Raw genomic sequence first — 23,946 nt, forward strand, 5'->3', positions numbered from 1 at the left:
TGTGAGCTTGAACTGGGGTCCTCTGAAGACCAACCAGTGCTCTTAACTGCTGAGCCATTTCTCCAACATCCCCCTCACTGTCCTCTTTTAAAAAGAAAAACAAAAAGCTCTGTGTAGCTCTGGTGGACTTGGAACTCTGCTACATAGTCCCACCCAAGACTTTTGAGTTAAACCCAAACTCCTGGGATTGACCCAAGCTCTACAATAAGCAGGTTTAGGGAGCTATTACAGATGCAGGCAGGAAAATAAAGCACCCACATTAGGGCAGAGGCAAAGTGACCACAAGACTCAGGGCTCAGGGGGGTCTTTACAGAGTGTGCTTTTTCATTATCATTTTGGTGGTGGTGAGGCAGGTTAGGTTCCTTTGTGTGTGCGTGTGCCCAAGTGTGTATGGGAGTGTTCTCAGAGGCCTCAAAGGATCCTTTGGAGCTTGGAGTTATAGGAAGACCTGGACCTCTGTAGGAGCAGCAAGCACTTTTAACTATTTCTTTTCTAGACAGGTTCTCAAAAAGCCCAGGCTAGCCTCAAACTCTTTAAGTAGCTGAAGTGACCTAGAAGTCTGGATCCTTCTTGGATCCAGGTTAAGAAGTTGCAGGTGTGTGCAAACTTGCACAACTAAAGAGTGCTTTTATAAAGTGTTTCCAGTGAAACTGCATGGCTATGATAGGGGGACAGATTATATGAAGCAGAATGATTTTGTTGGGAGGCAGTCCATAGGTGAAACAGCTGGCTCTGGACTGACTGTACTTCCTAGTTCTAAAAGTCTATAAACAGGGTGTCATCACCCTGGTGGTGAGCCATGAGACTTTAACATACCTTCAAAGACACAAAAGAGGGTTCTGCCCTCATGTATGTAAGTATATCGTATGGACACAGTGTCTGCACGGGTTAGCAGAGAGCACTGGAACCTTTGGAAATGGAGTTAGTGTTGTTAGTCCCCAGCAAGAGCACCAAGTGCTCCGAATCACAAGCCTCCTCTCCAGCCACACACTCATAGCTTCAGATTTTCTTCTCATTCCTCCTCCCTGCCCATGGTCGCATTTGGGGCACCCATCCTGGTCCTCAATCACCTTATCAGCTCACGAGAGACAACAGGTCACAGGAGGATCAGCATCGTGTGTGGTATTGTCAAAGCATTGCCACGGGGCTTGCTACCTTCACAGGCACTTCTCCCAAGGTTACTGACATTCTGGCAAGATTTGCAGAAGCTACGACATCTCCTTACACAACGGGCAAGAAAAGTCACAAAAGAACAAGGGAGGGATATGAAACACACTTACCAATGTAATGTAGTCCTTAGACCTCACTGGCCATCATTTTTAGCAGGATTCCCAGGTTGTATGTAAGCCCTAAGTTTGAGGAGCCCCAACCCAGTGTCCTCTCCTTTTAGTAATGGTGTGTCCATTGATAGGCAAATAGATGGACTCTGAAATTTTCTCAAATAGCTTAAATATGTTAAAAATTTAAAACTACTCATTACTTCCCTGATTCAATTTTGAAAATGTCTCATCTTACCCCAGCTGTGGGTAGGACCCAGGGCTTAGCATGTTCTAGGCAAGCATGTCACCAGAGCCAGCCTTGCTCCACACCCTATCCAAAGCCAGCATTCAAGACGCTGGGAATTGCTTCAAGGATTACCTAGACATTAGACAAAACCCTAAATCCTCTCCCCACTCCCTTTCTCTCTCACACATAGATACAGTCACAGTCACACAGAGAGAGGGGGGAGGAGAGGGAGAGGATAGTGGGAGGGAGGGAGAGAGAGAGAGATAGAGATAGAGAGAGAGAGACAGAGAGAGGGAGAGAGGAGGGAGCACATAGCAGTTGCCAGAGGCTGTCATGGGAAACTGGATATAGCTAGTGTTTTGTTGAATGGATCATTAATAAGCTTACTTAAGATACGTAAACATGCACACTGTTTGAACATCTTTTGTACATCAAAGGGTTTTTAAGTACTTTCATCTGGCTACAACTTACAATTGCAAATGTGGAGTAGCAGTAAAGGCATAGACTAGTAAACTTTAAGGGAGGCATTAGTCATTTGTGAAATGAGAGAGCAAGGCAAGATCAGGCATTAAAGCTGGAACCCATGAGTCACTGGTGGCTTCTGGTCTGGTTGCAGTGAAACCATCAACTAACTTTTGCATACAGACACATCTACTTTTCTAAAACTACAATATATAGATTTTCTAAGATTTTTAAAAGGCCCAGAACCTCAAAGGGTTATAAAGTTATTATAATTGGTTTGGCAAGATATGCCCATGGTACATCAGTGGCAAAAATGTTATAGTAGTAACTACTGTTTTCTGATTGCAATTAGGACCTGCCTTTGCAGGAGAAAATTCCATGCAAGGTACTGTAAATCTGGCCAAGAACCTACGGCAGGGGAGCTCATAGGCCCTAGGGGTGATCTGGTAAGAGGACATAGTACCATGTGCTGTATGTTTCCTTATACATAGAGTATTGCAGCTTTCAGCACTTCTCAGCGAAGCTTCCTTGTGTGGGGGTTAGTGGTTGTCACAGGAACTGAAAACTGGAGAAGGACAGCTAATATATCCAAGTGGAGTGCTCAGCCTTAAGTGGGACATCTGAATTGCCCTTCTCCCAAGCCTCAGAGGAAAGAGTCTAAGAGCCAGAGGTCATGAAGGATGGGAACAAGACTGTCTTCTGGCATGACAGGACCAATGTACCCATGGATTCACAGTAGCCGTGGCTGCCTGCACAAGTTTAAGCCAGCCACACTCCGCATGGCCTCCTAAGTTCCTGACCCTAGTTGAGTGTTAATGGCAGCCAATGGCTACTAGAGAGGAAGTGACAGTTTTCCTTAGGGGTATAGCCTCTGGCAGGTAGACCACGCTCCAGTGGATGTCCCTCTATCTGCATGCATCTATGAGAGTTCCAGTGAGTAAAAATACACTACAAGTTATTAAAGACTAGATTATTGAATACCTACCCACAGCTCCATGCTTCACAGGAAAGCCACCGTCTTAATTTCTTGGGACTTCTAATCTGGATGCCGCCATCAAGTCCGAGTTTTTAAAAAACTCAACTATGTGCTCCTTATATCACACACCTCTAATAAAACAAGCCAGAGCTTTCCATAAAAAGACTTTCTCCAGACAGTATGATTTAACTTGTTTTAATGTAGTCTGCTATAAAAAACGAAGACTTCTGCATGGTACACTTGGCCCTACAAATGTTAATGACTAGTTAATGTTTGTGTTACACCTAGCACATCATTAGATTCTGCTGACCGGTAACAGCTTCTCTGACATGGTTAATACCCAAATTGTGAATCATGGAACTTTTACTTAGCACACACACTCACAATCTACTGCAAAATGAAATGCTAATCTATAATATCTGCTGAATTATTGGATCCATTTCAGGATTGTGCTTATCTCAGAAGACAGGAACTAGCAAAAATACACGATTCTTTTGCATATCCCCACCCCTGCATTACACTGTAAAAGAAATATTGTTCAGTGCACCCGCTAAGAAATAAACTTCCCTATAGCATTCCTCTTTCTCTATATATAGCTATCTCCAAGCAGAGGAAGAGTACAATGCCACTTTTAAGATTACCAGTTAAAGCAAGAGAGGTAAGAACACTCAGGCACTGCAGTCTCTCCTGATGAGAAGGTTCAGCTTTTGATCATCACTAGTCCATTTTGGCTCCACAACAGGAATAAATTCAATGCAGGATTGCTCTGGACAGTTTCAGGTATCTCCATCTTTTGACACTCTAGGACATCAGCCACACTTTTGTGTGCCATGCATTTACCTTAGTCATTTAAATTGTAAGCTATGAGGTAACAGTGTACTCTGCTGTTGACTTGCCCACTGAGATTTTAATCACCTGCCTCTTGCCCACTGACTCAACCGGTTAATAAAAATATAATTAAAAGTTATTAACAACTAAACTATTAGGGAGACTTTTTGTGTTCAGTTCTGTGGTTCAAAAAGAAAATATCTAATTCCTTGCAAGTTCTCTAACTTGGATGGGTCTACTGAATCCTTTGGTTTTTCAAACACATGACCAGGTCCTGTTACATGATCACCCATTCTCCTTCCCAATAAAAGGTTACAGCAGGCCAGGGGCTTCTGGGTAGATGCTGGCTAGAACAATGAGTGGAGACAGCAAGGCATTTCTCTCCCACTGGATACAGAACTGTGTAACCAGTGTCCTCAGCTGGTCTGTCGGGAGTTCTGCTTGCCAAGGGCAAGACTGTTCTGTTCTGTGGACTGGTCAGATGTAGCTGACACAGTGGAGAGGCCTGAAGGTTTCTGTCAGTACAAACTCACTATGAGGGAAACTGCACAAGTTCTAGGGAGAGGCTGCAGCTTGGTAGCTTGCAAGCAAAAGCCAGCTGCAGCCATGTTTGTCTAATTAGCAGCGTTTTAGAAACATTGAAAAACAGTTCCTGGTACTTGAGAAACAGAAATGTTTTGAATGAGAATCTTCTTGTAGGAATCTCAATTCCATAAAAGTTTAGAGAACTGATAACCCTGATCTGCAATTTTTGCACGGCGGCAGCTGGGGCGGGCTAGGACACTGTGGCTTGCCACAGCCCCTTCTACTCCAATTGGATAGCACTTGAGGGACTGCACTGCCTCACTCACCTGGCGAGTTCTGTGGCACTAGCTACTTAGTGGTGCTTTCCTATGATGCTGATGACGTGAGCGGCATTTGGGTTTGTCCACTTGTCAAATGGATTCTTTTGTTGACTGACTGGCTCCTAGCCACATCCAATTGCTTTGGTAGGTAATCTTAACATGCGATTCTACTTGTCCCTTATACTGAAAACTCCAAAGACACAATCACACTACCATTTATGTGAGAATGCTGGGCATGTAAAAGGGGCCATGTATCTGTACAGATATAGGTATACTTCCATTTGGGCAAAAGGTAATTTGGTTCCACACATAGAAGTGTGGGCAGCATGGAGAATAAATGTAACAATTTGGTAAAATCTGTATAATTCTGACTTACAATATTACAAAGAGTGACTTTTAAGTTATTGCTTTTTGATCACAGAATAAAGAGTTCATTTCATTATGTCATTTCCTATTCAAGTAAAAGCAACCAGAATCAGAAGTCCCCATGGCTGATGCTTGAGGGCGGTTTTGAATGGAGACATGACTTCACTGTTCAAAAACTGAAGCAGGAAACTGAGAATGACTTAATTTTTCAAAAGCACGAGAATCAGCACCCCAACTGCTAAGTGCTCTGGAGGGCTTTACAGAGCTCAGCCTGGCAGAGTTCACGCCCTTCAGAGGGATTTCCACTCGACTTATGCAAACCTCGGTTCAGAACACAAAGCTGGCATTAGACAGTCAGAGAGGATCAAAAGCAGTGTTGGTTTTTTGACATTCAGATTCAAAGAGGATCTTATTTTCTGCAAGAAATGCTCGGTCTTTTGTTTCTGCCGCAGAATCACGTTCATGTGGCAGTCGATTTCAGGCACTTTTAAAACATGTTCATCTGGAATAAAAATCTGCAAGAACAGCTTCTGCATAATTTGAAATGAGTGCTGAGTAATTCCAGCTCCCAAATTGACAGCAGACTACCGGCTGGTCCTCAGTCAGCCTCCCCATCGCAGCATGCTGGTGACCGTTGAGCTTGAGATGTACTATGTCTATGAGGTCCCCTTCTAGCTTAGTACAAAGAGGTGAGTCATAAAAATCCAAAGTACTCAGTTTCTACTTAAAAAAATACAAAAAGGTAAATACAGTGAATGAATTATACAGATGGCTGTAGCTACTATCAAATAAATAACAAGATCTGACTCCATGGTATAACTGAGCTCTTGGACAGTCTGATGGAATGTCAAATGTGGAGACTCACTCCTAGGGACTAGCTGCTGGTAGGCAAGAGTATCTCAACATCTTTGCCATTGGCCACCACGGCACTGGGAGAGCAGCTGCTGGCAAGGTCTTCTGTGGTGGCCAAGGAGGATGCCTGGGAATGAGTCTTGGTCCCTGGAGTGGTGGCAGATTGTGAAGGAGTGAGGCCAGGTTTTTTGGGTGGGATTGGTGGAGGGTTTCCTCTCTCAGCTCTGGGGATGGTTGGGGACTTGATTCCTGGAGAGAGGGGGCTCAGAGGGCTGGACACTTTCCCTGGTGTAGGTGAATGGCTGGTGTCGCCTCTTGGGTTGGCAGTGTTGGCCAGATTTCTGTAGTCTGTCCCAAAGGGAGAACTGTTGGGAGAGACTGGCTTAATTGGCCCTTGGTTAGTGAATCTGGAGAGCACCTGAGTGACTGTGTTTCGGGCCAGCTGCTTGGCAGCAGAGTTGTCTAACAGGGTAGGGGACAGGTCCCTGGATGGAGGGCTCTGGAGACCACTGGCTTGCTGATCCTGATCTGCCTGGGACTGAAATTTGTGCCGAGCTGCATGGAAGCGCTGGTTGATCCCTACTTGGTAGGAAGACTGGTAGCCTGGGCTGCTGACTGATGACCCCAAGAGACGCTTGGTTAGAACCGGTGATGAGCAGGGAGATGACGTCAGAGAGGAAGAGGCAGTGCTGCTAGGAGACAGAGAGCTGCCACTGGAAGGGAGGTGACTGGGCATTGTGACTGGAGTTTCAGTTCCTACAGGACACCCACCATTCTCCATCGGCTTCTCCTGGGCTGATACTGCAGATTTCTCCCGTGGAGGCCCTTGGTTTTCTGTGCTGCTGTCTGAGGTCACCTCCCTGGTAGTCTGTATCTCTGGGTCACAGTGGCCGTTAGCTTTTGCATATGAGTAAGTAGCAGTGCTGGGACCTGGAAGACCAGTGTCTGTCAGCTTGGTTATGACATTCCCGTGGCTTTTTTCTGTCTGAACGCTCTCTGTTTGGCAAAACACAGACACTCGAATGGGAGGCTCTGTGGTGGTGCCTCTGGACGTGGTCGCTGGCTCTCTGCCCTGCTCACTGGTGCTGCTGTGCTGCCGGGCCTCTAGGTCCTTCACCAGCTTCCTCAGACCCTCCATCTCCTCCTTCAGGGCTCGGGTCCGGTTCTCCTCTCGGTTCAGTTTGGCTCTCAGCTGCTCCCTCTCGATATCAAACTCAGACAACTGCTTCTCCACCTGGGCCTCTGTCTGCAGGCCTCGCTTCCTCTCAGCTGCCAACTCCTCCTCTAGTTTGCTCGCCCGGCTCTTCTCCTTCTCCAGTCTGAGGCTCAGCTCTCCAGCCTTTTGCCCTTCCTCGGCTGCCTTGCTGGTGGCCTTCTTGCACTCCAGCACCAGCATGGAAGAGAGCTGCTTGTGGCGGGAGCGCTCCTCTTCCAGCTGACTAGACAGCTTCTTCTGTTCTTTCTCAAACTTCTTCACTTGGGACTTCTCAAACTCCAGCTGGAAACAAAATGCCACCACACATCTTGATTAGTGTAGGAAGACAAAAGGGTGGATGAGAATCACGATCACGCAGAGAGCCCTCACTGGCTGCCCTTTGGTGCATGGTGCTTAGGTTGATTAGTATTTTGAAGTATGAGAACACCTCACACAGAACCCCCACACTATGATTTAATCTTTGCTTGACTCGGGAGGCATGTGAGTTCCTAACTGCCTCAGGGTGAACAGCGGAAATATGCCGCACCGTTGTGTTTTAGGTGTGCAGAGAGGCCATAGAATCCCCCAGAACAAATAACAGCACCGAGTAAGCTGGATCTGGGCGTGGGTGCTGTTGGAAACCAAACTTAAAGTTGCAGCAATCTTTGTCTGACCTTAAAAACAAATTAACAAACACAAACAGCTGCATGGAGCCCTGCTTTTGTTGTCTGACACTCACTTTCAACTTGAGATCCTCCTTCCTACTGGGAGGATGAGAGGCAGGAACCACCATCCTTGGATCTGCACGCATGTAGTCTGTTTTATTGTATAACATTATTATACAGACTCCGAATGTGAGGGAATGGGGTGAGTGAACCCTTCTAATCATGAACTTCCAATTCGAGATACACTGATCAATGGGGAAACCAGTTGAGATCATGAGCCATGATCATATTAAAAAAAAAAAAAATCTAGAGTGTGAGTTCAAGGCTACCCTGATCTATCTACACAGTGAGTACAACACCACTGTATAGTACAACGGCTGGTTCATGTCCTGTGATCTCTGTGTTGTGGAAATTATTTAATCCCAAACTGGGGTTTCTACCTGCCTTTATCATTTAGTTCCTGGATAAAACACAACACAACCTCTATATTTACAATAATCCTTAATCAGAACAAGGGCTGAGCAGAGATCTACCCTGTTTGCTATTAGCATCTATTTCCTATCAATAACCCCGAGTCATTACTATGTTTCATCTGGGTTTAACTCCAACTGGCCAGCCCTCAGGGACACCTAACCCATGCTGGCTTCTTCTCCATCCTGTCACCTTCTTCTTTTTCTCCTGGTTCTCCTCTGACCCTCAAGCTTGGAACTGTAAACCCTGCCTATGACTCACCTGTCCAGCATCTTTATTCACCAATCAAAAACAACTTGGGGGCAAGGTCACACAGTGTCCCTTGTAGAGATTGTCTCATCTCTGGGACAACCAGATCTTGGGGGTCCAATATTATAATACAAGCAAGGCCAAAGTTCAACACTTTGCTTCAGGCATGCTGGTTTGTGACAGGCCATGTTGTTACTGTAGGTTGCACAACAACAAAAAAGCCTGGAACTCAGAGACCTCTAAAGAATGTGCTATGAATGACAGTTCCATTGAGTGATCTATGTTTTATTTTTAAAATTCTATATGCTTGTGTGTGGGGGTGTAGACTGTGTATGTGAGTGCAGGTGTTACTGTAGACAAGGGGAAGGTATCAGATCCTCATGAGCTGGAGTTACAGGCAGGTGTGAGACACCGGATGTGGATGTGAGGAATCAAAGTGAGCCCTCTACAAGAGCAGTGCTTGCCCTTAACCACTGGACCATCTCTCCAATCCCAAGTCACCTATGTTTAAAAAATAAAAATGTTTTGGAAAGGATATGATAAGCCTGGAACATCCTATCTTCTCTTTTACGACACACTGAAATGAAGTAAGAGGTGCCATTCGAGGCAATGTCATCACGATCCTTCTTCCTGAGTTACCTGTTGTGTCAGTCTCTCCCTCTCCTTCTCCAGCATGTAGGTGACATCATCTCCTTCAGCGGTGTCCTGTGCATGCCTCTGTCTCTCTTCTTCAAGATCAAGGATCACCTGTAAAGGATTTTAAAGCATTAACTTCCAAATATCAACTCAACACTTATGCCACTCAGCACTTGAGGGTTCCAGATTAAATAAGCAAACAAATGAAATCCAACCAGGGCTGTCAAGGCGAATGCTGTCTAGCAAGGTGAAAGACATGTAAGCCATATGCTAAAAACCGAGATATTTACTTTGTTGAAGTATGTGCAGAAGAATGTAAACAGAGACAAGAGAGAAACTAATGAGCTGTGGGGGTTGGGAAGGATTGAGAACCAGCAGAATTCTGGGAAATCATGTGCAGTTTGATTTCAACTAGGCACTTTCTGGGGATAGTGCTGTGGGGGTGGGTGGCACCACACAAGGCTGAGGTGTTCCTCCCAATGCTGTCATGGGAGGCACCAAAGCTCAAGCTTGAAACTAAAGATCAAATCAAACGGAACACCCAGTGCCTTGCCTAACCAATAACACACGTCTGTACACCCATATAATTGGGAAAGACTCCTACTTCATCTATGTGCAGAAGGCTCAGTTATCGGTATCCTACCTGGTGACTTTTTACAGTAATTTAACCACTTGCCCATTTATCCTACTCCATCTATCCTGGTGCTGAAGGATCTAAACCAGTTTAGGAAAATATAAGCAGAAATGGACATTTCCTATGTGTTCTGCCCAAACCACACAACATCCACCAACATGCGAATGAATCACTCAGTAGCTTGTGTTTCAGAGGTGGCTCAGCCCAGACTGCCAGCACTGTCAATTACTACTATGGCCAACTCTCATGATGTTGTCTCATAACAATTTTAGGAATGAAGAAAGAACATTTTGTATAACATGGGACCCTACTTTAACGTTTATAATGAAAACCAACAAATAAACATGGTGATGCATGCCTGCCATCTCAGTATTCAGAAAGCAGAGGCAGGAGGATTTCCATGACTGTGAAGTTAGCCTTGTCTACACAATGAGTTCAAAGCCAGCCAGAGCTATACAGATATAGGGAGATCTAGCCTCAAAAACAACAACAAATGTGTGTGTGTGTGTGTGTGTGTGTGTGTGTGTGTGTTGTCTAGTTTGAGAGTGCTGTCAAATTACAGAAAGGAATAAAAATACTATAGAGTCTCAGAGGTAAGAATTTAGTAGGGGAGAAAGTTTTCTTTTAAAGGATTTATTATTGTATTTATTTTTGTGTGAGAGCGTGTGCACACCAAATGAGTGGAATTGTCCACAGAGGCCAGAGGCCCTGGATTTTATGGAGCTAGAGTTATGGGGAGTTGTGAGCTGCCTGATGTGGGTGTGTCAGCAACTGAACTTGGGTCTTGTGGAAGAGCAACTGGTGATCTTCACTGCTAAGCCATCTCTCCAGGCCCCAGACAGGAAGTTTTAAGAACATTCTAAAATGGAAAATAAGCTTGGGGAGAGGCAGTGCTTCAGTAACAGGGAGTGAGCCACCTCACCCTGCAGGCTCCCAGAGAGCTGGAGCCTTGAAGTAGCCTGTGCTTCAGGGAGTCTGGTTCAGAGCCTGGGTTTTCAAAAGATTATATAAAGACTCCTCTTCCTTAAACCTGGTATGGGAAGTGGTATCTGCAAAGTCAAAAGGTCATCTTTAGCCACTTTAGCCACCTAGTAACTTCAAGCCTGAGGAGGGTGGATGTGGTGGTGGTGTGTGTATGTGTCTGTGTGTGTGTGTGTGTGAGAGAGAGAGAGAGGGAGGGAGGGAGGGAGGGAGGGAGGGAGGGAGGGAGGGAGAGGGAGAGGAGAGAGAGAGAGAGAGAGAGAGAGAGAGAGAGAGAGAGAGAGAGAGAGAGAGAGAGAGATCCATGTTTGAAAACAACAAAGCTAAAGCTACCTTTGAGTGCTGGGGGCATTGAGAAAGGGAGGGTGTGCCTGAGGAACTCTCCTTCCACTGAAAGCAGTCTGACCAGATCATGTCTGCTCAGATCCTAATCTTTCAGAGAGGACACGGGTTATAGTTAACAGCCATGGCACAGCAAAGGACAGACAGAGAATCTTGAGCATAGTTGGACAATAAGCTTACTCTATGTACACACCTCTAAGTACTAATTGATTACTGGCAAATTTAGTGCCCAGCTTGGGTCAAACAGCTAAGAGCAGATAGGTACTTTGTTGGGATGGTAAAACCTACCTTCCCAAGTAGCAAAGATACTTTTGGTGATACAGCAAAACCCTAAGGCCATCCTGGGCTACAAGAGACGGTCAATAGAAACCAATCAACTGACCAAAACAGGTAAATTACTTAGTTTCAAAAATTTAATGCTACTTAAAACAAATTGAAACAGAGTACACTAAGGAATTTTCAATTATTTTTAACTTTCTCCTCCCACTAGTCACCCAGATCTGCAAACTATACTACACCTTCCACGACAACTAGGACATGACACCGCCGTTCAGCATAGCTCAATTGCTTTTTGTGTGACTGCAAATAAGACTGCCCACCATAAAGGATCCGGAGAAGGTTTCCTTAGTTACTGAGAAAGCCCCAGCTTAGGCCATGTTTCACTACACTGCCACGGATGCTCTAGGGGACACACTTGGTTAGATATGCAGCATGGATATTCCAGATGACATAATCCGGGTTAGATACACTGCCACAGATGTTCTAGATGACACATTCTGGATTAGACACATTGCCACAAATATACATTTGGACTAGACTTTTTTAGGCCATAAGCAACTTTTGGACTTTGACTAAAAGTATAAAAGAAATACACTTTTCACAAAATGCATACATTTCTGATGTTTTAGATATTTCAGGAGCCTTGTGGGTCATGTGTAACCTATGCATGGTTAAGGACTTATTTCTGGACTCAGTAAAGGAAACAAAGGCTGACAGACAAGAAGACCCAGCTCAGGGGCATCTTACCAGATGTGGCTTGAGCAGAGAGCACTGAGGGGATAGCCATGAGAACAAGCTAATGTCTACTGAGTTTGCTGATGGCATGTTCCTGACTAAAATGTCTCCTACAAGCCATTGTGGCTGCCTATCTTGTAAGTCCAAATCTAAATGGTTAGCTTTTTTTTTTAAAATTAGATACTCTGTATTTATATTTGAAATGTTATCCCTCCCCCACATCCCATCCCCCTTCCCTCTCCACGAAGGTGCATTCCCTCCTAATTCCTGTCTCCACCCCACTGCCTTGGCATTCCCCTACATTGGGAAAACATGCCCTTTCTGGGCCAAAAGCCTCTTCTCACACTGATGCCAGACACTGCTATCTTCAGTTACATATGCAACTTGAGCCATAGGTCTCTCAATGTGCGCTCAGTGATTGGTGTTTTAGTCCATGGGAGTTTTTGGAGGGTTTGGTTGGTTGATAATGTTCTTCCCATGTTAGATTAAAATTCTTGCTATCCCCTACCTCCCATTAGGTAAGAAGAAGCTGGAGAATGAATGCACACACTGGAATTCTCAAACAGGAGACTGCAGGAGCACAGGCTTGCCCTCCTACCCAGGAACTATCAGCACCAGAGTGCCTGCCCCACACTCCCAATCCAGTATGGAAAGAATTTAAACGCAAGCCATCACAGAAGCTGTTTGCAGCCTTACCCCTTGTAAGGAAACAAGAAACCAGAATCAATGGAAACAATCTCTATGCTTGCATGGTTAGTATCAGGTGGATATATACTCTCTCTTCTCTAAATACTTGCTAATCTTTTTATTTATCATTTAAATAAGCAAATAGAGAATGCTCTGTTCAGCTACAAGTTTGGTTAGACACCAGCTTGCAGCTAAAGTTTAGAAGACCAAAATTTGAGAGAAAACAAAAAGTACCAAGTATTCTGGAGAGACACATCACGAACGAATGTCATCTTTACTGATGTCTGGACCTGTGTACCTGAAGTCTTTCTGATGCCCCTGAGCTCCGCAGCCCTCCAGTGCCCGTGAACACTGGTGGCTGGCGTGGGGCCTACCTTGCGGTGCCTGCTCTCGGCAGCAGCCAGCTGGGACAGCATGCGCTCCTGCATGTTCTTGCACTGCTTCATCACCGCCTTGAGGATAGAGAGGGGGTTTGTGCACACCGGCTGCTTCTCACTATCATTTTTCTCCTTCAGTGTTTCAAAATCTCTCTGAAGAGCCATCAGAGGGTCACTGATGTTGTATTTTCCATAGCGTTCTTCAATGAAAGTATCTCTGTGTTGGGCCTGAGAATAAGAAAAAACAACAAACCAACCATTAGAGAGAGGAATGTGCTGCAATACTGAAGGTGGTAGGCAGCATTAGAGTAAACCTGACACAAACCAGGCAGCACCAGGAGGCGGCGCCGTGCAGTCATACGGACACTGACACAAGAGCAGGGACGGCTATGTTAACCTGGGTTAGCCTTACAAAGCAGTACTCGTTATTCCCACCTTGCAGATGAGAAAACCATTAGAAAGAGGCTAGTTAATCGGCTACCCGACTCAGAATAGGTACTTAAACCCAGCTAGCATGGCTCTGAAAGCCCCAAGTCTTGAAGCAGCAAACCTACTGCCTCCACATTCTAAGTTACCTTCAGGCATATCTTATCTTTCTTCTGCATGGCATTTGCATTCCTAAAGTGTTAAGCGTGGTGACTTTATCAGTTTATATACTCAGACAAACAAGGTGCCAGCAGGTATGCAAAAGATGCAAGTGTGGACAGAGGAGAATTCAGGACTCCTTGTGATCTGTACAGAGAGAACTGGATTTCATTGTTGATGGGTCAAGAGGGGTTAGGTCCACATAACCAGACACAGATAAAAAACCCTTCTCCCTCCACCAGATTCTACCCCCTTTACAACCTCCGATCACCCTCTACGTTCCTTAGTCTTTTCTGTCCCCGCTGGCAACCAGGTATCTAAGGATCAGCAAATGTTTGGAAAGATACTCCAAAGTTTCCTTCTTGTTTTACCTCTGCTCAGGAAAGCTTTAGAAATCACATGGTATGAGCAACAAGTACCTCATGTATGTAAACAGGGTGGCATTGGCCACTTCTACAGAGGCTGGGCATGGGGGCATATGCTCTTATGCCCCAGCACTCAGGAGGCAGAGGCAGGTGGATCTCTGTGAGCCAGAGGCAAGCTTGAGTAACATTCTGAGACCCTGTCTCAAAACAACAGACTATGAAGAAACCCCCAATGCTGGCCATGGTGGCCCAACCCACAACTCCTGCCTGAAAGGCTGGGATGAGGAGATCCTAAATTGAGGTCAGTCTGGGTCCAGTCTGGGTCTCAAAACAAACATGCTTTCTGACTGGAGCAGTCTGAGCATATATCACAGTGGACACAGACACTGAAAGTGCAAATGTTCTTCTTTCTCTTTCTAATCCTTGGCTGGGAAGGAGGCTGGCCTTGGATTCTGGCAGGACCGACAGGCATGAGACATCACACTTGGCCTCTTTCCTGGAGTCTCCTATAGCTCCCACCCTTCTTGTAAAAGCAGTCTGCATCATTAGAGTAGTAATGAATGCTACTGTCAGATTGGTTTTGTAGCCCAAAAGAAAGCATAAGCCAGTCTCTTTTTAAATGTTATGTTAATGACCTTTTCCTTTCAAAACATTGTAGGAAGTTGGGATGGGCGAGCAGAAGCTGGGAGTTGACTCTGGTCATAGAACAACTGGGGACATAGATGTTAGTTCTGCTAAGAAGCTGCTTGTCGAGTTTGAGTGTAGTTACCTAATCCTAAACCTTGACTTTAAAAGCCTACATGGTGATTATCCTGTGTGATCGGTGAGCATTGAAGTCACAGCAACAGTAGCTTCTCTGCTGAGGCCTGCCAGTCTGGGAACAGTCGTTAGGCTGTCTGCTCTCTGATACTTTAGTGATTCCATAGTCACCTGCATGGCTAATTACAATCCACACCAACACACAGCTTCACATGCAAATGAAAAGGCACTGTGGATGGACTTCTAAAAGGCTCTGGTCACACAGCAATTCCTCCACAGGCCAAACACAGAGACAGTCAGCTCGAAGGTTGTATACCAAACACCAAGAGAGCGGGAGAAGTTCATTTTTCAACCAACTTATGGGTTACATGTTTAACTGTAAATAACAGTAATAAGCAAAAGCAAAATGCTAAAATTTAATGGAAATAACTTTTATGGGGGTATGTGTTGGCTACCTGTTGTACAAGAAGCAGCAACTTCAGCAGCTTAAATACTACTTATCTCATGTGGTATCTGATGGTCAGGAATCTAGGATGAGGGGTGTTAGCTGGGAAGTTCTGGACCGGATCTCCTGAGGTTCTAATCAGCATGGCTAAGCGTTGGTTTCCCGAAGTGTACAGTGTTCAGGTCATCAAGACCAGCACCTCAGGTGTGCAGCCCAACCTTGGAACATTCCAGATGGGAGCACACAGGGTATGAGTGGGCATCAGGAGGCAGCTCACTGAGGCCGGCCACGGTCAAGAAATGAGATGTGCTGCCACCATTACATTACAGGGTAAAATATTACTATTTTAATTATTTGCAGCTATTAAAAATGCACATGAGGGGCTAGGTGTTATCTTGGGTTTGGAGAAATTTAGCAATAAAGCTAAAACCAATCAATTACCTATTTCAGCATTTTTGCTTCAGTGATAACATAACCTTCAGCTGAACAGAAATCCCCAGGCTGCCAGAAAACATGCTGGTCTTTCATTTCAGAGAAAAGGAAAATACTGGCCTGCTAGACAGACAGACAACAGAGGTGTTGTCAACAGCCAGGACTGCAGCCACCTACCTCTCCTTCACTTCCACTTCACAGGCCGGAGGAGACACACCACAGGCTAGCCTTAGAGCCATCATGCCTAGTCTCTGAAGCATTATCACTGCCTTCAAAAACAAAGAGCTAGGCACTTCGACTATGGCAGGAGAACTGAGAGTTTCAAGCCAGCCTGAGCCACATGAGCCACACAGGAAGGTTTTGTTTCAAATAGTCACCCCTCCACCTCAAATAACAAAGCAGTTTCCTTTTCTGCCTTCCTAGTGTAATGTGTGTAATGCATAGTCCACTCTTGGGCAGGATATCAGTCACTATATTCTTTGGATGAGAAATGGTTCTGAATCTAACAGTGAACAACTAGTCTCGGATGGCTCAGGTAGAGTGCTTGCCTAGCATGCATGAAGCCCTGGATTTTGTCCACAGCATAGCATATGCATGTCTGCAGTTTCAGTACTTGTGAAGGTGGTGAATCAGATGTTCAAGGTCATTTCTAGCTAAATATTAAGTTTGGGGTAAGCCTGGGCTACATGGGACCCCGTCTTAAAGCAATGTAAAACAAATCAGATACTCAGCACGCAAGATGGCTGAGCCGGTAAAGGTACTTGTTGCCAGGCTTAGTGATCTCAATCTGATCTCTGAGACCTGAGCTGTGACAGAGCCAATCCTCTAAGTAAGTTGTCTTCTAACTTCTACAAGAGTTCAGTGGCATGTGTCCCCAAATAAAAAGAGTATTTCAACTGCCTTCAAGTATGATGAACTTCAAAACATTCCCTTAAAGTAATCTTTGGGCACGAATATTCATAAAGGCAATTATATACATAAGATTAGACAATATTTATTATTATTTGACCAAAGTGTCCTAAATTCTATTCAGGACTGAGAGAGGATTTAATCCAAGTAGCTGTAAGTGTAGCCAAAAGGAGTGGTATCAGCACCCTAATTCCAAAGTCCATGACAGCTTTTGATGAAACCAAAGGAATGTGGAGTATGTCTGTCCTTCTGTTCAGTCCCTTCCCTCCAGGAATGAGGCTATGGGTGCTACTTTCTGGCCTGGGTCCATACACTTACCTTTTCTGATGTGGGGAAGAAAATGTGTACGGGAATTCAATAGGAAAGAAAGAACAGATAAAGAGCAAATCATCTGAACATAAATTAAGGATTTCAATGTACATTAAAAACAAAAAACAGAAAACCAAAAACCCAAAAAAACCTTTCCCTTTCCCAGTAGTTTTAGGTTCACAGTGAAAGTGAGTGAGTTAGAGATGTCCTATGCATTCCCACTGACACATGCCTAGGGTTTTGCCCCGACTACACCTCTCATTAGAATTGGTCATGGAACCCCGGACCTCCTCAGTAAGCAGCCAGGCCACACCTCCGGTTCTTCATCTTCCTGCCAGATGATCACACATCCCTTAAGTCACAATGAAAGTTTAAAAGCGGATGCTGAAGCTGGGTGGTGGTTGTGCACACATTTAATCCCAGCACCCGGGAGGCAGAAGGCAGGTGGATCTTTGCATCTGGGGCCAGTATAGTGAACAGAAAGAGTTCCAGACAGTCAGGGCCACAAAGAAAAACTATCTTGAAAAACCAAAACCATCCAGCAAAAAAAGCAAAAATAAAACAAAAGCTAGATACTGACCGTAAACCAGAAAAAAAAAAAAAATCCAAATGGCTAAGAAGTACACATTAGGGTTCAGTTCAGGGTTAAAGAGACAGCTCAGTAAGTAGTAGTTCTTTCTGTGCAAGCATGAAGACCTGGGTCCAAATTCCCAATGCTCATGTAAAAAAGCTAGGAGTGGACTCCCATGTGCCTATAACTCCAGCTCTGGGTGTGTGTGTGGGTGGACACAGGAGTCTCTGAAGCTTGCTGACTGCCAGCTAACCCTAGGTTTAGGGGGAATAAGGTAGAGAGTGATCCACTTTCCTGTCCCCTTGTGTGCAGATACCATACCAACATATATATCCTTTTACCCATATCCAGGTTAATCTCAGCAGAAAGTAATTCCGTGCCCCTTTCCAACCAGAAGTCTCCCTCTTCCCAGGGACAACCCCATTCTGAATTCTTTTGTTTTCACTAAATTCTGTCTGTTCCACAGCTTCATCTAAACAGTCGCACATATTACTGCTTTTGTATCTGGCCCTTTGTTCTCAGTATAATGAAGTTCATGCTCACAAGTGGCATGTCTGTAATCTCTCCTTTTTATTGCTGAACTGTATGCTACTATGAATGTACTGTGTTTATTTATTCTCTTGGTTGATGTTTGATTCTTCTATGAACAAAGCTGTATTAACAACAGAGTAAGAGCTGTTTGCAGATGATACAATGTTTCCTTTGTAATTATGACTAATTAGTTTGTCTAACCACGAGAATTTCTCCTTCAATTTCCAAGAGTGGGTCTATCACATTATCCCCCTTATCAGCAGCTCAGAAGTGGTCAGGCCTCATCATTCCCAGCATCTGTTGTGGTCAGGCTGTTTCTGCAGCAGCTACAGTAGGATCTCATTGTCCTGACTGATACCTATCAAATTTAGTACCTTCTCCCTTTTGTTATGTATATATGAGAAAGAATGTGAACGCATGCACGTGTGTGACTCATATGTCACACAGAGCATGTATGAAGGTCAGAAGACAATCTTCGGGAGTTGGTTTTCTATATCTTTTTACCATATAGGCCCCAAGAACTGAACGGGGGTTATGAAGATTAATAACAAGCACCTTTACTCACTGAGCCATTTTGCTGGGTCCCCAAATTAACTTAAACAGCAGCAGCAGCAGGAATGCTATCATACTGCTAACCTAATCCTAATACACTCTTTCTCTCTCTCTCTCTCTCTCTCTCTCTCTCTCTCTCTCTCTCTCTCTCTCTCTCTCTGTTTGCTTAACACAGGTATGGCTATATGTATGACTGGTCTAGAACTGAGATCCTCCTGCCTTGGTCTCCTGAGTGCTAGGAACACAGGAGTGCCCCATCAACCATGCCCAGCACAATGTTCCCTTCAGTTGGACATCACTATCATCTCCATTTCTTTTAGAAGAAATTAAATGGTAGTATCCAACTTTCTCAAAGCCATGAAGCTAGTCCACAGTGAGCAAGAAGAGGAAGCTGACGAACTCAGAACTTAGCAGGAACGAGTTTCCAATTAAGCACAAACGGGTAAGTAAGGGCAGCTAGAAGTTCGCATAGCAGAGAGTAACCCTGGCTTCTGCTCGGCTTCCTCCCTGCCTCAAAACCAGGAGAAAGTGCTGCAGAGCACTGTGAGCAGTGAGGTTATTTCACACACGCTCTTCCTGGCTTACCCCAGAGTGTGTTGTGTCCCCTATGTCACAAAGCAAAATCTACTTTGTATTATGTGTCAACCATAAATGACACCGGAACAGAAGTCTGACTGCTGACTCTGCTTTTCCATTTAAGGTAAAAGGAATATATACATTCTAATATAAAAAGGTATTACTACCTTATTTTAAACTAACAAATATTACAAAGGTCTACAAATTAGAAGAGATCTGGTTGTAGATCAAATATACAATACACAGGAGAAACAAACAAAAAAAAAAAAAACCACATAACCAAAATATCCAGGAGTACACAAAATTTGCATGCATTTATTTAGTACTTAATGTTTCCTGGGCAGTGCATTTGCTGTGATGTGGACGGTGACAGAGGAAGGCAGACTTAAACACGTGAAACACAGTTCTGTCTTCAACGACATGAAAATCTGCTGCACTTCTAAGGACAGACTACTATATCAGCAAGGGCAGGCAGCCTCTGCTTGTTTAATGGTTTCTAAACAGCTCATCATGTTTAGAGGAACACCAAGTAGAGTTTATTTGATTGGAATTTTCTAGGGAATAGGAAGGAAAAGGCTGGTCCCGGAAGTGGGTGGGTTCTGGCAGATAAATGGTACAATCAGTGACTTAATGAATCACAGGAAATAGGTAAGGTGGTGGTGTCGGTGGGGAGGCACTTGACCCCAAGCTCCTGGAGTGCTACAATGGGACTAACACAGGCTGTGTGACACTGTAAGTTAGTCCTATGAAGCTGAAAGCCTTTCTACTAGAAATGAACTTCAGGCTTCTACTCGCTGTGTACTGAAGAGGCACAGGGTTCAGTGAGTGAAGGTGTTTGCAGCCAAGACTGACAATGACAATCTGGGTTTGATTCCTGGGACCTACACACCAGAAGAACTGACTCTCAAAAGTTGTCCTTTGACCTCCACCTGCTGGTTCCAGCCAAGCTGTGTGAGCACTTGTGTATGATTTAGGAGTCAGTTCAGACAAATTACATCAAAGCCAGGTGTGCTGGCACACACCTTTAATCCCAGCACTAGAGAGCCAGAGGCAGGTGGCATGCCAGCCAATGATACATACTGAGTTCCTGCCTCAAAACAAACAAACAAACAAATAAAAAAATTACAATCAGGACCCACTTCAGAGTTTCACAACTTCTATTGTCCCTCTCAGTCACCATAGAAGAGGGCTCCTCCTTAGTCACATTTAATGAGCTCCTTTTCCAGTGCTACTGCCAATCGTGCCAAGTGCACTCCACCACTGAGCAACAGCCCCATCTGAAGCTAAGGATTTTTCTAAACATTACTTTTATTTTTATTATGTGTATGTGTCTTTGTATGTACTCACCAGTGCATGTTCCGGAGGAACTGGAGTTACAGCAGTTATGAGCTGCCTGATGTGGGTTGTGGGACTTGAACCTTAGTCCTCTAGAAGGCCAGCATGTGTACACTCTGAACTGCTGAGCTTTCTCTCTGGCCTGAAGTTAGTTTGTACTAACTTTCTGTTTTAGATTTATTTGTGTGTCTGTACACATAAATTTAAAAAAGAAAACATTTAAAGTAGTGTTAATTTGGAAAAATAAAGAAAAAAGATGATGAGCATTTTCTAAAAGATAAACAAACCCACAAAAAAGAAAAAAACCCAAATCCAGAAAAACAAATTCCCAGTTGGATGTGGTGACCTTTGATCCCAGTATTGGGGAGGCAGAGGCAGCAGGATCTCTGTGAGCATAAGGATAGCCTGGTCTACAAAGAGGGTTCCAGGACAGATAGCTACAAAGTGAGAGCCTGTCTCAACTACCTCAACCCATCAGAAAGAAAGAAAGAGAGAGAGAGAGAGAGAGAGAGAGAGAGAGAGAGAGAGAGAGAGAGAGAGAGAGAAAGAGAGAGAAAGAGAGAGAAAGAGAAAGAAAGAGGAAAAGGAAAGAAAGAAAGAAGAAAACCAAGTTGCAATAAATACAAAAACCCCACAGAACTAGGATAAGTAAATGTATTCTGAAAGTCAGTTATCTGTAAACTCAGACAGATGCTCATAAAAGCCCTCAGCTGGACAGTGTAGGGAATATATTTTTCTTACGGACCCAGAAGGTAAGGACAAAGCACATTGCACTGTTTAATACTGTACAGCTTGAGCAACCTCAGTGGGAGAGGGTCTTGGTTAGCATTTGTAAGGTCCTGGGTTTGGAGGTGAGGGTAGGATTGGGAGGAACTTGCCAGGGTTTTCTTCTGATACAAAGCTCCCATTATTACCCATGGTGTGTGTGTGTGTGTGTGTGTGTGTGTGTGTGTGTGTGTGTGTGTGTGTGTGTGTGTGTGTGTGCGCAGATGACTACATCTCACCTTGATAAGAAAAGATACTAAGACAAAATGTTCACTGAAAGTTAAAATGGGGTGGGAGCTGGAGAGAAGTCTCAGCCATTAAGGGCACCGGCTGCTCTTCCAGATGACCTGAAATGCACTCCCAGCAGCCACGTGACTTGTAACTCCAGATCCAGAGGATCTGACACCTCCTTCTGCTCCACTGCTACTGCATGCATGTGGTGCAGACACATATGTGGGGAAAACACCCATATACATAATATAAAAATAATTTTTATTCTAAAAAATTAAAGTGAGAAAATTTGTTTTATTGCACAAATACTAGCAGTGGGCAGCGAGGTGCAGAGCAGTCTTCTGCATCCTTACACAGATATGAAAGCAAATGCCATGCCATGACTTCCTGTCTAAAGAACAAGCTGTTCCCAGAGATGTAAATAACGTGACTGGATGGGAATTATCAACAGTGGAAGTTATGAAACTACTTTATTAGAGTTATGCCTTTCTTCTAAAAAGCTCTAATAAAGGCTGTTTTTGAGAACTAAAATAGTCGTGTAAGGCTTAAAGGGTCTCAACTCCTTGTTCACGTGACACATGGGTGTGAGTACAGCAGAAGCTCTAGATAGAGGAGCTTGAGTTCTGGCTCCTCACAGAATTGACACTTGATGGAGGTAGGGGACCTTGGATTTACACTCACAATGGTAATGTCCAATGGTTATCAGAATTAACAGATTTTCACATTACTATAATACCCAGTGAGGACAACCAGAGTAGAGAAATCACAGTGAATACAGGTTTTATAAAAAATGCACTGGGGCGCTCAGTGGTTAAGCATGCTTCCTGTCAGCTCCCAGCATACAAACCAGGCAATTTACTTTGTAACTTCAGTTCCAAGACAAACTTAGACACAATAAACATATAGGTAAATGTAATTTTATAAAACGAACAAACAAAAGTCCCAAACACAACCAACCAACAAAACCAAACCATCCCCAAAGTTTAAATGGCAAGATACAACACTATCACAATACAGTCACGGAATGTGCTAGAACAGCTTCTGAACATGTACCATGAGAATTACAAAGAGTTATATTTTGAACAGCCACGGGGGGGGGGGGGGTCTTTCCTTTAAGAGGCACGTGGAAGAAAAAAATGGTAAGAAATATTAAGACAAGAATGCTAATGACACCAAAGAAAGAAAGTTTAAAAAGTAAGATGAGGGGCTGGAGAGATGGCTCAGTGGTTAAGATCACTGACTGCTCTTCCAGAGGTCCTGAGTTCAATTCCCAGCACCCACACGGTCGCTCACAACTGCCCATTACTTCAGTTCCAGGGGAATGCTATGCTCTCTTTTAGCCTACACAGGTACCAGGAATGCATGCAAGTGGTATACAGACATATATGCAAGTGAAAAATGTATACACACTAAAAAAAAGTATGATGGCCTGAGGTATGAAGTGTGTTGGATGCCTGTGGATGCTTAGGTGATTTAATCAGAAGAGATCATTAGGGGCTGAAGGCTCAGAGGTGGAATGTCTGCCTTGTGTGTTGGCTAGGTTCTCAGTCAATCTCCAGCACAGAGGGGTGGGAGCAAGGAAAAGGCTGCGGAGACACTCAGTTGGTGGGGTGCGTGCCCAGCATGCACTAACGCAGGGCTCAAGCCACAGCTCCATAAGATGGCGTGTACACCTATACAACCCAGCACTCATCAAATTTCAGTGTTTAGTTAACTGGAGTCCTTCTTGACTGCAACCCATCTATTTCTGAGTCTGTGAGCTCTTCTGGGCCACTTCATCTCCCTTTCCTCTCGGAAAGTCTTCCTGAATCTGTTCCTGAGCCACTTTTAAGCAATCGCATCTATTTAGGTGCATATGTGTAAAATCCAAGGACACAGCTAAACTGCAGGGCTCTGTGTCTTTCCAATCATTGTCTTAGAGATCTAAGTCAGTGCATAGCAGTTTTCTTCTTAAAAATACTACCAGTTGGGCATGTGCTTACATGGGTTCAAGAGCAGCTTGGCAGGTACAGTGAAAACCCTACATCCAGGAACATTCTACAGTGAAATGCACCAGGTTACGCAGCTTTACCAACAGGAGGCTTACAATTCCCTGGTGTGTTCAACAACGGTGCAATGAGCAACCCTGTAAATGTACGAAGTTTTGTAGAAGAGAAACTTCTTTCCTTCCTTTCTTTAGAAACATTTCATATGTCTATTCATGTGTATGTGTATGTCTGCATGAGTATATTTCCCTCAAATATGGGTGCTTGGTGTGCAGAAGAGGATGCTGGATCTCTGGAGCAGGAGTTACAAGTGAAGCTTCCTAATGTGGGTGCTGTGACTGACCTCAGGTTCACTGGAACTGCAGCAGGTACTCTGAACCACTGAGCCTTCTAGCCCCCAGGAGAAATTTATATTTGGCTCCTTTTAAGAAAATTTACTTATTACTGGGTGAGAGTGACCGTGCCATACTGTGTGTGTGGAGGCCAGGACAACTTTGTGAGTTGGCTTAT

General features: G+C 44.3%; 1 protein-coding gene across 1 annotated transcript in view; it reads right to left on the reverse strand.

The window, feature by feature from the left end:
* Positions 1 to 3,180: 3,180 nt before the first annotated feature.
* The window catches only part of CTTNBP2NL (CTTNBP2 N-terminal like), a 33,824-nt gene continuing 13,058 nt past the window's right edge, over positions 3,181 to 23,946 (reverse strand). The window contains exons 3-5 of the mRNA XM_080915513.1: positions 13,084 to 13,314; positions 9,055 to 9,162; positions 3,181 to 7,333 (exon numbers count right to left, since the gene is read on the reverse strand). Of these exons, the coding sequence (XP_080771639.1) occupies positions 5,858 to 7,333; positions 9,055 to 9,162; positions 13,084 to 13,314 (1,815 nt within the window). The 3' untranslated portion in view covers positions 3,181 to 5,857. The remainder of the gene's footprint in view (positions 7,334 to 9,054; positions 9,163 to 13,083; positions 13,315 to 23,946) is intronic.

Source organism: Micromys minutus (genome assembly GCF_963924665.1).
Source record: "Micromys minutus genome assembly, chromosome: 4".
NCBI lineage: Eukaryota > Metazoa > Chordata > Mammalia > Rodentia > Muridae > Micromys > Micromys minutus.